At 43.9% G+C, this 14,017-nt stretch overlaps 1 protein-coding gene across 1 annotated transcript in view; it reads left to right on the forward strand.

The window, feature by feature from the left end:
- The window catches only part of LOC138515593 (uncharacterized), a 522,837-nt gene that overhangs the window by 498,691 nt on the left and 10,129 nt on the right, over positions 1-14,017 (forward strand). Inside the window, exon 16 of the mRNA XM_069630332.1 lies at positions 6,057-6,222. Coding sequence (XP_069486433.1) covers positions 6,057-6,222 — 166 coding nt within the window. The remainder of the gene's footprint in view (positions 1-6,056; positions 6,223-14,017) is intronic.

Here is a 14,017-nt window from a genome sequence, read left to right on the forward strand (position 1 = left end):
ATTTCATTGGACCAATGGCCCTTAGCGCGTAAGCGCATCTGTGATGTATCGCGCACGGGCGTTGCCCTGGCACAGGCGTTGCCCTGGCACGGGTTGAAGATCCCACGTGGCTTTCCATTGCTCTGTACGTGCTTTTCGTGGGGTGCGGGCGTGTGTTTTCCAGCCATTGGGGTTCACACGCTATTACTTCACAGCGGGTGGGTGTTGGCTACGCGTTCTTCTACACACAAGGCAGAATGTGAGTGGTATCCCGCTCGCACAGGGCCAATCGCGTGTGAAACTTCCCGCGAACCCCAGGAATACATGTACCCCACTCGCACAGGGCCAATCGCATGTAAAACTTCCCGCGAACCCCAGTAATACATGTACCCCACTCGCACAGGGCCCTTTCGCGTGGAAAACCTCCTGCGCACCCCCAAAATACACGCACGCACTATTTTTCACACAGCGGGTGTCGTGTTTGTCGCGTACCCCTTTTTTTTACGGCCATACTGACCTGCCTGTTGATCGCATACGTTTTTTTTGGGCTCCTGGCTGCCACACCGTACTACGTGTGTCATTTTTGCACGCACGTGGGCTACCGGGGGGCGCTTGTCTCTTTTTCTTCTTTTTATGGGGTGCCTGTGTGTTGCGTGCACGTCATTTATCCTAGGGGGCCACAATATGGGACATTCATCATAGCTGTATATACGTGCTTTTTATTTGTGCACACTTTTGTAATGCGTAGGGACGCTACCGCCTGCCTTCGTGTGGCAGACGTGGTTAGGCCTGTGCGTGTCTTTGCCCGTGCGCGGGTTTGCCCTATTCGATTCCATGAATACGTGTGGTTCGCGTGCGTGTGGGCGTTCCGCGCACTTCCCAGCAGTACTTCCCCAGTTACGCCTTCTTTTTCACATGTTGTTCCCCATTCCGCGTGTTATGCCCCGTGTCCCACCCCCTTTTGGGTGTGTGCGCAGATGCTGTGCGCTTTCCCTGTGCGCGTCGCGCACAGCATTTGAGCTGTTGCAATGACGTGTGCGCCCGTGTGTGCCATGCTCGGGTTTGGCACACATCCCAAGGAAAACACGCGCAGGGACTTCCATGAAACGCACACGTGCGCGTGTACCTGTTTTTTCATGCTTGCGCCTGCTTGCGCCAAGATTTTCTGCGCACGTTTGTTCCATGAATCGGCCCCTTAATGTTATCCAACCTAGTATCCCATTCTTCGAGGCCAGTGATCGAAATGAGCGGAAACGTTTGGGACCGTTGTTCCACTACTTTTCTTTTTTACTGATTACCATTCCTCTACTTTTTATGACTATAGTCACCATTCTATACAGAGGATTTGTCCATTCATGTTCGTGTGCAAGTGTAAAGTTGTAATAGGAGCCTTAGTTACGAGTCACTTAGACTATTGCAATGCCCCTGCCCAACACCATGTCACATGTTGCACTATGCTTCTGCATACCCCCTCGACTGCCGGGACCACTGTTCCACTGCTTCTTTCGGAACACTTCTACCACTGTTCGCGGCAAAAGGCAGATTATTTCTGGCCATAATGAACTAGCCCCCCCTTCCATGTTTATCCCTTGCAAGACTTCCTTACAGTAATGTTTCCATCAAGTTAAATGTCACCCTTTAGCCAAACCTTTTTGTAATAAAATAATATCATGCACTCAATTTCAGCATTACCTCGGGTTTGGCCGTAGAATTAATACATTCTTGTGAATTCCAGGATAACAGTCACATAACTGAATGTTATTGAGTTTCAGGGATGTTGTAAATTCCAGGTTTTCAACACAGAAGACAACTGCATCCATGTGTAATTCTATGAGTCAAATTCACCCTCCTCCCCCACCCTGTCATAATCACATTCTACTGCCCTGCACTACAGCAGATGGCTCCTCCACCACATGTACTCCTCAGTGGTGGATGGTCTACAACATGTGTTTGCCCTTGTCTTAATATATCCATTCCACTCCTATAACCCACTTTCCTACCGACCACCTTACCTGGCACATTTATCCAGACACGCAAATCGTAGTCTGTCAGTATCATGTATCCAGTTTTTACAGATTTTACATGAATTTTAACTCTCATTAGAACCCCCTCCTCTGGCCATTCAATCTATTTAATGTCCTGGGAAGTGATAACCCTTAACTTTGACCTATAATCTGCAATCTGTTCTAATCAGCTACAATTTATCGAGTATGGATTGGACTCATGGAAAATAGCCCCCACCCGCCATACCAGCACGTCCCAAGAGTTTCACTTAAAGGTCATTTGTTGTTTGTCAGATACCATAACGCCACACCCAGCCATTCCCTTCAATTGTTTACCTAAGCTAGTCCTGTCCGGAGCATGTCCATTCATTTGTTTCCAAACACCAGTCCTGTCCGGAGAATGAAGGGGAATCAAAAGAAACCACATCCATCTATGATCCCCCCAAAGTCTCCTGATCCAATGACTTTTTACAGGTTAATCCTCTGCAACCCTGATTTCTTACACCAGATCAGCTCTACAAGCAAATCGTTTGAGCTTACAAATCACGTGGCGTCATAGAAAGTGGTGCCTTTTTTTCTATTTCAGCAGAGTTCATTTATTCAAATAGGCCCTGCTCGTGGTTATCAAAAAGTGCCCTCCCCTCCCCATTCTGTGTTTCTCTTTGACTTTCTTAATGTCCCTATAAGATCGAATTCACCCTTTTCATTATCAACCAGAATAACATTCTCTTGTGTATTCACCCCACCCTTTGATCTGGACTTTTGCTTAGATTAATTTTCTTCTAATCAGGTTATTAACCCTTTCCTCTGTATATCTTGAAGCCTCGTTGTTCCAAGCTTCAAAGCGCCACCTGGTTGTTTTGTGAAGCAAACGGTTGAGTGGTTTGCAACAACTGCGTCCCATCATTCCCCATATTTCTAACAATTGACACTATCCACTTCATCATGCTGTAAAGTTTCCCATGGATGAGGATTCCATTAAATTCTGCTCATCTAGATCTTCGAATAGGTGGTCATTCGACCTCTGTTCTCTCTGTTTCCTTATCTAAATTTCTGAGGCTTCTAACTCCAATCGGGGATCCGGATCATGCCTCTGAACATCACTTATATTAATCAGAGGCATGTATTGCTCCCATGCCAGCGTCAGTTTGAGTTTGCAAACACGTTAGTGTCCATCCTAACCTGATGAAGTACATCAAATTGCTATTTCAGGTCTACAGTGATATTGGCATAAAGTCCCACCAGGGATTCCATTCAATTAAATTGTGTTTCTATTCAATTCTGGGAGTTCTGCAGATTCTGCCAGTGCGCCTTTCCAGCTAGGCATCTGCAAGGGTCTATTAAGTGCACACTGCAATTTCAGTCCTCCCGATCCTGCCACATTTTTTCTACACTAAATCTCTCTTCTGGTACCATCTCTTGTTTTTGTAGTATATTGACCTCCTTTTCTAAACAAATACATTGCTCATACCTGCAGCACTTAATGGAGATAATACACCTGTAGCTCAAACATATACCTGAGCAAATGGTAGCGTTGATGAGCTTTCCTTTTGGGCTACCAAGGACAGGACGACATGCAGGCTTGGGAAATTACCAGTCAAAGCACGCCCAACATACTCTGATCCCCACAGCCGGATGATCTGTGACAGTGACTGCACACATATTAGATTCACTTTCACACCCTCAGCCATTGTTCATCTACATCAGGTCTGCGTCCAATCTTTTGAAGCACCAAGGTGCAAGGAGCAAATACAAGTTACAGGCATCTCCGGCGATCTCACCCGCCCCAACAGCCAGTGCACAGAGCCGCATGCGCTAATGCGCTGCAATCAGTTTTTAAAATACCCTGCTTTGCTCCTTCTATGTCCTGCATGTTGTGTTCCTCATTCAAATTTCATGTTACCTATTTGTAAAAACATACAAAATATGAATTTCAAATTAAATCGTCACAATCTTTTCAGCTTTAATACATATCTTCATATTTTCCATATTACTTGCCACTACATTGCACATTGCAACTGAATGTGTATATTCATACACATGTATTACTATTTGTGTTTTTATTGCACAATGTATTTTTCATTGCTGCCAATTTTATGCAGCAGTTTCTGTTCATTTTCTTGCCTTATGCTTTCCAGTCTGCAAAACGTCCTAATCACGGATTATACACAGGGATTTACACTTCATTTCCACCACTGATACCGTGGAAGATCCACAGGACTGAGTGGCAGCAACAGTAAATGGGTTCGGCATTAATTTGGTGGATTTACCACCAAACTTATAATGAGGTCCCATATGCTTTCACCATTATCACCATCATCACATCAGGCTCAGACTGGCACATTGGGCAATAGGGCAATGCCCGAAGGGCTGGCCCAACATTTTAGTTTGGACCAGTTTATTTGGTGAGAAAGTGGGCCAGGCTTTTTGGCCAAAGTGGGCCAGTATGGGCTGCTGCACTAGTTTTAGAAACTGCTGCTAACAAAATAAACTTTAAAATGTACTATTTGCATTACATTTTTGCCAAAAACTCCCCCTTGAGTACCGCATTCAGGACTAATAGTTAATTCCAATTTGTTTTTCGAAGGCCACTCATTGGTGCCCGGGACAAATTTACATCCCAGTCCGACCCTGATCACCATACTCATAATGAGACCTTTAGCAAATAGCACTACCTCTGTGTTAATACCAATATAGTCATTAACACTGCGTGAATGTACATTTTTCTAAATTACTGACTTCAAAAAGTTTAATTACCAGGTGTTATGGAAGGTTAAGGCAGTCAGTAAGGCAACATCACTGTCCCAACCCATGAATGGGACAAGGGCCCTTAAGTCATGAGCGAGGCCAATAAATAGTGTCACTTCCAGATAGCACCATATACAAACACAATAAATAAATAAAGAAATATGCAAGGACCATTTAAAGATGTGATGGAAGCTGGTGTATCAGGGCCAATTGGTGGACTTTTGCCTCCAAACCCATTGAACCGAATCCCTGAAATGAAATTGAAATGATAGCCAACAATATCTGCACAGTAAAAACATAAGAGTTTTTTTAACTACAGGGATAACAAATAAAACTTCCAAACATTATAGTTATAAAAAGTAATGGAAGGCTGAAAATATGTGTACGGAGTTCAGGTCTTGACCCTACAGTTAAACGGGTCTGAATAAAAGTTGAACAGCAAATTAGACATGTTCTACACAAGGCCTACCAGATTACAAATATTATGGTTTCGTTGAATGGTATTAAGAAATTCAAAAACGTCCATAAACACAAAAAGCAAGGGCTTGTAAGATCTTTTCTGATTGGCAGTAAACATGGTTTTGCATCATTGCAAGAAAATCCCCCACCCCAAAGAATTGAGGATTGAGGATCCAGCCCATCGAGAATAAGGTCTTCTGAGACAATTACAGGAACTGAAAGAAGCGAGGCAAACACACAACCCTTATGGAGCACATGGATAGAGAGTTTAGTAATGAAGATATTTTAAGGAATGAGAGTTGTCTATTACAAACTTTGCTATGCACAGTAGCAATTCCTTACTAACTGGTACGGAAATTGTGTTCATATATGTCTGTTTTTTGTCAATTTCTCAGTTAAATGCATTTAGCTAGTAAGTTAATATGTTATGGATAGAGAGACGTAATAAATGTACTGCTCTATACATTTATAGTTTTATATTTATGTATATATTTATTCATTTAATTTGACATTTGTAAAGCGCACCTAACCAACTAGGCGCTGGAATGTGTAAAACTATGATCTGGGAATCTAACATTAATAGGTGTCAAAAACACAGCCAAATAATACAATGGAGTAAGCAAACACTGGCAGATATGATACCAACAGCAAGAAGAACCTTTAAAAGGAGAGCGAGCATCATGAAATGAAAAGGTATGGGAACCACTGATGCCAGCTGTTGAAAGATGCAGCATGGTAAGGTGAGCTCGTGCCCTGGTAACAGTGCTGTGGATATGGTGTCACGACATATCTTCAGGCATTGGCTGTCCTGTGCCTCTCACCATTGCAGTGACTCTATTTCTTAATACCCTTTTCTTTGGTTCCCAGGTCAGGTATTATGATGGCACTGAAGGATACGTGCCTCGCGAGGAAACCTATGGGATTGACGATGCCAAGATGAGGGAGACCGTGGCACAGATACAGCAGTATGAAGAAGCCGTCATTGGGAGAACTGTGGTGGCCAGAAACGACAAAGACGGAACATATTACCTTGGTAGGAATTGTGCAACCTATCTTTATAAAATATACTTGTAAAAGGTTTGGAAAAAGAGACCCAAAAAACGATTAATTCTTACAGAAGCCTGTCGGGGAATCTGTTCAAAGCTACCAGATACCTTGTAATCCTGTAGGACAAAACATAACCAATAGTAATGGACAAAACAGCTGTGTATTGTTAACCCTGCTCATGTATGTATGTCACTACATAGATAATAGGGGCTGTAGCATTTAGTGTTGTATGGTATGCCACCAGTGAATGCTGATGGAACTGTCCACAGGAGCGGAAGTACATGATGGGCTCAGCCCAGATCTCTGGCTCAAACTATACATTTTCTTAAGCCCTATAGAATCAGCACCCTCTGGATGCATGCATTGAATGTGCATAGTCTGTTTTAGACTTGCCATTCCCATCCTCGCACTCAGTGGCATGAAAATCATGCTTAGGAGGCTCTGGCAGCGCTTCAGGGCAGAGGAAGTGCTGCAGATTGAGGATCATTTATGTGAGGAAGCCCAGTAACCTGAATCCCTCACATTCAAAGGATTAAGCCACTGTGCCAGCGCACCGGTTCATAGAGACCCTGTTTTCCTCATCACTGCCCACCACAACAAGTCACACGTGGGTGAGGCAGCCATGCCCACACCTATGAAACTTGGACTAGTGGCCTCTAAAAACTAGCCCTGGCACTTCCATGTGTGTTGGGACTTGTGATCAAACAAGACCATATAAGGAGTGAGGCCTTCATCCCTGTTGCTCCAATTCAGGTGCACTGAAGGTGGTCAGATAATGCATACCACCCAATAACCTCAAGGCGTCCTGCCCAATGTCTCCCAGTGTACGAAAGCACTCTCTAATAGCAACATGACTAGCTGATAGTCCAACTCTGTCCTCTGCCAAAGCCCCCATGTCTTCTAGTGCAGCAGGAACAAGCATGTTTTTATAAGATAAACCTTCCTCACACTTTGGTAGCTGTGTAAACTTAAACTGAGGGTCAAGTAGTGTTGCATGATTCGGTAAATCATGTGCACCTTTGCAGCACCTAAGCATTCATTCACAAGGGGTATACCAGAAACATCACCTTTGCTTTTAAAGGCACAGTGCTGTTGTTGTTCAACATGTTGCTTTAACAGGTTTATTAGTGGGAGCACTTGCTTTGTGTAGCATTCTCTCTGCACATGCGCCGAGTGGTTTCTTCAAAAGGTCTGAGAAGGTGTGTTAGGTGTCCCAACAATAACCACTGTGCAAACAGTGGAGTTCCACAGCTTGTACAAGTTGATGACATGGCAAGTTGTGTTTTGCCTGAATGTTGCCCATGCTGCCTGTGCCTTCAAAGAATGGTGAACATGGCCACATTTTTACTTTGCTGATCTCTCAAATGTAGCAATGCTTCGGTTCTCCTTCAAAAAGTCATAGACAAGAAGATTGAAACAATGGGCAAAGCATGGTATATGTGTGGAATCAGCCTTTTGCAAATCAGACACTTTGATTGCCCCAGTGTCAGCTACCAGAAAACTAGCATGAAGATTCAGTGACTGAAGACACTCCTTGTTTATAACACCTTGCATCTCTTCTAAAATGTTATTTGCAGCATTCAACTGCCTCTGTTGCTGATAGAGGAGCATTTTTGAGGCAAGGGCCTTGGAAGAGGAGATTTCTTGCTCTATCCTTTGGAACGACACCCAATGTGTAGTAATGCACATGTAATCTACTGTTTGGGTGCTTGTCTGCATATCAGTTATTAAATGGATACAATGGCTGTCACTGAGCCTCAGGGCAGAATGTACAGCTTTTCACAGGTTTACATATAATTGCTGAATTTCAGCTAGGAAAAAAACCTTCCGTCGTGGCATGATGTAGTAGGATGCAAAGTAATTAATAAGGGCTTGGAAGCCACCGTTTTTCAGAATGACCGCATGTCTTTGACTATGAACTCTCCAATAAACTAGTTGATTTCCAGGGTTACTCAGTGATTTTTGGCATAGGCCGTTCTCCTTTCTGACTTGCCACTTTACATTTGCCGGTCAATCGCAATTGTCGTCTGGTCACAATGCTTAATGTTGTCTGTTTCACGGTTGATAACCACTGGATGGCATCACTCAAAATGGTGCCTGAGCGAAGTTGTGCCAAATCCCCCCGCCTGTTTTCCTTGGCTCATTTTCCAGTAACATATGGTACAGATAGCTGCAGGAATATCTTCAGTGTTGATTTCAAATTGGCTCCAAAAAAATGGATATTGAGAGTTTAGTGCTTGAACCGGGAACATGATGCTCTGAGTTTCAAATATTTCAGATGGCACTATTGAGGACTGTTCTGGGTGTGGGCAATAACTATGTGTCACTCCTGTGCTTTCTGATGATTTTCTTTCCACATATTCCATATAGAAACACTATCCTGCTACCTTTTCCACTCTCTTGTCTATCGGCATGTTCGGTTTGTACAGGATTAACTTCTGCAGAGTACACATCCGAGTCCAACCCCTGTTGTTTCTCTTTCCAGCGACCCCTGTTCATTTAGAGACCGATCAGATTCGCCCTCGCTCTGTTTTGGCCTCAGAAACCTTTTATTTGCAGTTTGCTAGTAGCATCACCTACTTTGGGTGTGATTAGACACCTTTTCTATATCCCGCAACATTTATTTTCACTTCCCCTTGCCAAGAGATGATGAGTCCCTTGGTCCAGTCATTCCAAAGATGTATTTTCTGATACAGCTCCCTCTAGCAGAAAAGTTTTGCCCCCAAACAATTTTGGGTTTTGCTTGGCTCCCCCTGACAGACTCACGGAAATGTCTCTCTTTCTCTCCTCCCCCCCCCCTTTAATCTCTCTCTCTCTTTCTCTCTCTGAGTCACAATTTGTTCTGTCTCTTCCTTACAAAATAGCTGTTTCCTGACAAATTGGGACAAGGAAATCAGCTGGCTGCTAAATAAATTAATTCAACTTTTGACTGAAAAAAATGAAATGTTTGTAGAGAAAACTTCACAAAAAGCTTATTTACAGAAGACTAAGAAAATGTAATACATAATTGAAATAAAAATGGAAAAAACCGTTGGACTGTTTTAATAAATAAAACAATGGCTTGGAAAAAAGTTAAAATTTTTTTCTGAAAAGAACAAAATGTATTTGTAAAAAATTGTTGAACAGCTCAAAGCTAGTTGGAGAAGATTCAACGAAAGGCTATTTACTTTTAAATGAGATGAAAAATAAATGAACAGAAAGCTAAGCAAGCCTACTATGAACAATGTTCTTAAATTTATTAGTACCCGGCAAGAGTCAAGCAGAATGCAACACGCATTCTAATTGGCTCTCGCCGGGTCCATAACTATGTGCCCCGGGGCATTACCTGAGTCGGTAATGCCCCCGCCGCTCGGGTCATATTGCTTAAGTGTGCTACGTCTGAAAAAAAACAACTACTGAGTCAGCAGCGAGCAAGGTAACGCCATTCCCCAAAGAAGAATAGTGAAAGCCTTACTCATATGCAAGGCGAAGTGCAGGGAAGATGGGACACGCACTGCAGGGAAGTCTCATCTGGCAGGGACACTGCAAACGACGATGGACGCACAAACGCTACCGGAGCCTCCAGGAAGAATGCAGCTACCCGGGGACCATGGGTACCGCAAAGAAGGATGCAAAGAGGTTTGTGTGTTGCCTGGGAGCAGTGAAAGATCTGGGGAAGTGTCAGGGTGAGCTCAGGAACTGGGAAGAGAGAGACTCTGGGAACCTGTAACCAAGGAGAGACAGTTGCATTCTTGGCAGGAGAGTAAAGCAAGTATATAGAAGACAAATGTGCGAGTCTGGAATCCATACCCAAAAGAATGAGGGTCTGGGGCCCAAGAAGAAGAGAGGGTCAGGGTCCCGGAAGAAAATAAGAGGCAGTTGTATATTTGTCCGTAGAGTGAACCAAACAGATACACCGTGCAAGTCTGGTACAAGCACCCAAAAGCAAGAGGGTCTGGGACCCTGATGAAAGAGAGGGTCTGGCACCATGAAACAACTGATTGAGAGTTGTACACTTGGCAGGAGAGTGAACCAAGTAGATACAATGCAACTTTGTGAGGGTTGGGACTTGCACCCAAATGTGAAGGCAAAGTTTGAAGCAAAAAGACTCTGCACCCAGAAAGGAAAAAAGAAACATGTGAGTGGTCAGAGATGTGAGGCAGACAACGTTGTAAGGAGTTTTCAACTTTAGCCATTTCATTAAAGAAAACAGGTTGAATAAAAGCCTCACTATCCCGACTCTGATGAGGATTTCCCTGCCTAAAAGAAACTAAAGGAAACACTCTAACCAAAGGATAGCTAACCCTCATACATATACAACAATTAGAGTACAAAGGAAATGTATGGCAATTCAGTTCAACAACAATATATAACAGGTGGCCTGGTTCACAATGTGAGCAATGTCTCTTGTCACGATCTGGATGAACTTACTTTACCCAAATCAAAAGAAAGTTTTTCTCCACAGTTCAAAAGAAAAACAAAGTTCCAAAACTGTTCTTAAGTTCTTGTGCTCAAGTTCACAATGTTCTGTTGCTTCAATAAAATACCTTGAAATAGTGATAAGCTCTCACTCCTCCTGGAACAAGAACTGACTCACATTTGGAATGACAACAAATAATTTGGTCAGGATGGTTTATCACAACTTTAACTGACAAAATAACTGTAGCTTTTCTTCAGCCAGCTTTCAAAACTCTTCCGCAAATGTCATAACTCAACATGTTGTTTTCTATTAATACCACTCTTCAGCACTTCCATCTTCTACTACCTGGTATATCCTTTCACTGGGTTTCTTCTGGGAAATCACTTCTTGCCCTACGGGGATATACTCACCTGCCCTTCTACTTCTTCAACCACCAGAACAGCTAAATGGTTCAATGGTAACTTTCAAAAGTTAATTCACATTAGGACTGTTCTGCAAATGATGCTCATCTCTCCCTGGATTGCTCATTCCAAAAAGGCAGCCTGTTTGCCACCACCTTTCTTTCCCCTTCTGCTTCAATGGTTACACAGTAGCTAGGATACAGTCTTTTCTTGTTCCTACCGTTCCTTTGGCAACATGAGTTTGGATCAGGCGCATTCTTCTCAACATATGAGCATGGCCTCCTACACCCGTTGGGATTCATATTGCTTTCCTCTGACTTTTGGCAATGCTTGGTGAACTCAAATTGCCCAGGTTTAGCTTTCATTTGGCTTTGGCATTGCTTGCATGCCGTAGTTCTTAATATTATTTCCTCACCAGGTATTTGGGATCTCCACAAACTCACAAAAGGAACACCACAGCTACTTTGTTTCATTAAACACCACCTGTGAAGTTTTCTGACAGTTCGATATTCAATAGTAGCGCCTCTGTCATTCACGCGAGAACAACACGGCTGACCTGGCTCACGCGAGCATCACTGAATGCCCCGGTACCACTTGCAAGTGGGGAACTCACTGGGTAAGTCGCTCTCACTTGGTACTCGCTGGTTGTTAGCTTCTGTGGCTCTCCTGGACCTGGCAAAAATGTCCTTGTTGTTCGCTCTCACCACCGCCACACCAACTCAGAGATACACAAACTCCTACGAATCTCCTACATGATCCAGTCACTGAAGATCTCACGCGTTTTCCCCCACGTTGACTTTCTGCTGCACAACCTCTGCAAGGGAGATATGGAGAGGCACCAACCCTCAGTGGTCCTGGTGTCTTCTTGATCTAATAAAACTTCCTCCACCTGCATACATGGCCCAAACAGCATACACTGCTTCCTCTGATTCGGCTTCTCTGGCTTCTCCAGCTTCTCTACAGTCTGCACCTGAAGGGGCCATTTAAACCACCCAGTCTCTCTCAGGTGTGAGAAATCTCCACTAATTAACTGCTTACTACAGTTTTGTCCCCCTGCATCCCACTTCCTCATCCCAGTACTATGGGAATTATGGGACTTGAAGTCCCGAAACACAAAGTTTGTTTTAACTATGTCTGCTTTGCAGCAAGCCATCAAAAGACCTGGGTTCCGGGGAAAGTTAAACAGGGGAATTTCCCTTTTCTCCTGACCTGTTTCCTCACCCATGTGATCCTCACACAGAACATCACCCTAGGGTCGGGATCAGGAAGCATCTGCCTTCCCTTGGCCATATGAGAAAGGTCCCACCTGAGGTTTTGGAGGAATCACTGCGGATTCATCATAGACATTAAAAGAGAATTCGCTTGCTTGGCAGGGAAGCATGCTTAGTTGGTAGGATACAGGAACTGTGAAGTCAAGCATCAGTTCCTCATGAGTTATCCAGAGATTTAAGGGAAGAATAAGTTTAGGGGAAAGGAGCACAAACCTAGCCTCTGGAATCCTATATTTTGGAATGTTATTTTGCATTACTTTATTAGCAGCAAGACTGGGAACTTTTCTGTTGTTTGAGAACACAAGGAACACAGTTGCCTCCGTGCAGTTACTTACTTTTAAAACCATTTTACTGATCATGTGCATTTTCATTTAGGTTTCCTGCTTTTTTCTCAGTTTCATTCTATTTTGTTCTTGTTAGTTCCGGGGTCTCCGGGGCCACTGCGGTTGACTGGTTGCCTTTTATTATTTAATTTCTTTTCATTGCCTTTATTATTTTAATTATTTAATATTATTTTCTCTTAGTTCATTGTATGCCGTGATCCACGGCGTGTGGTTACCTGGCCACACACAGCACTCAGGAGCCCGGGCCCGGCTGATGCTGTTTCATTTTATTTTCTTTCTGCATGCACACTCAGTCTTTCCTCTCTGCTTTTAGCAGGAGGAAGGGGTTTACTCTCAGTGATGTGATGTGTCCAGATAATGGCCGGGAGGCAGAGCGGATGAGTGCAGTGGGTGCGCCTCCTCCATGCCTAAGTCAAGCCCATCTGTGCTCGTCTGGGCTGTGGATTGGTGGGACAGCGTAGGTAGATTCGGTCAGGTAAGAGCTCCTAGCTGCTCTTTCTCTTGTGCCTTACTCATTGGTCTTGCTCCCTTCACAACACTATTTCCTATGGGCTTATCTGCTGGTGCTCAGCCCTCTCTGAGCTGAACGCCCACTCTCTTGTTGCCCACTCTGTCCACTGCCATGAGTTATTGTGCGATGTCTGTCCGGATTTTGCATTTGCCACAGAAACATGGCTCTGTGAGTCATCAGGACCTGCTAAAGCTCAGCTTTTACCCCCTGATTTTAATATCTTGCATCTTGATCACATCTGTGGCCACCCTGGTGGTGGTGTGGTGGACCTATTTAATAACCGGTTTTCTGGGAGTATCTTACCCCTTAACCATGATATAAAAATTGAGGTGTTGCTTGCCTGTTTCTCATTATCTTCTTCCTCCACTATTCGCATTTTGGTAGTTTATTAGACTCCTGGAAATTACCCATTATTTGTAGAAGACTTCCTGGAGCTGGCAGGTGATCTTCAACCTCGCCACTACAATTTCTAGGTAGTTGGTGATTTTAATATTACAATGAAGGGCTGTCAGGTTTTCTGATGCTATGGGTGAGCTCACCCTCCCTCAGCTGGTGGTTGGCCCGACTCACCAATTGGGTCATGCCCTGGACCTTATTTGTGCCACTTGGTCTGAGATTATAGCCCGTTCTGCTCCCCCCTTGTGTTGGTGTGATCATTTTTTTTTTCTTTCTTCTGGAAGGTGGATAGTGCCACAGCGGTGCATAAACCGGTAAACACTTTTGCACAGAACTGGCGGTCTGCCTCTAGCGAACGCATTGCTAGTCAATGTGAATCGAGCTTGGAGCATCCTTCTCCAGATTGAGATGTCATCTCCCAGGCTTTTGTTACAATAGCCGATTTTGTCACAGCTCTTA

The sequence above is a fragment of the Ambystoma mexicanum genome, chromosome 6q (genome assembly GCF_040938575.1).
Source record: "Ambystoma mexicanum isolate Mex_15411 chromosome 6q, UKY_AmexF1_1, whole genome shotgun sequence".
NCBI classification, from domain to species: domain Eukaryota; kingdom Metazoa; phylum Chordata; class Amphibia; order Caudata; family Ambystomatidae; genus Ambystoma; species Ambystoma mexicanum.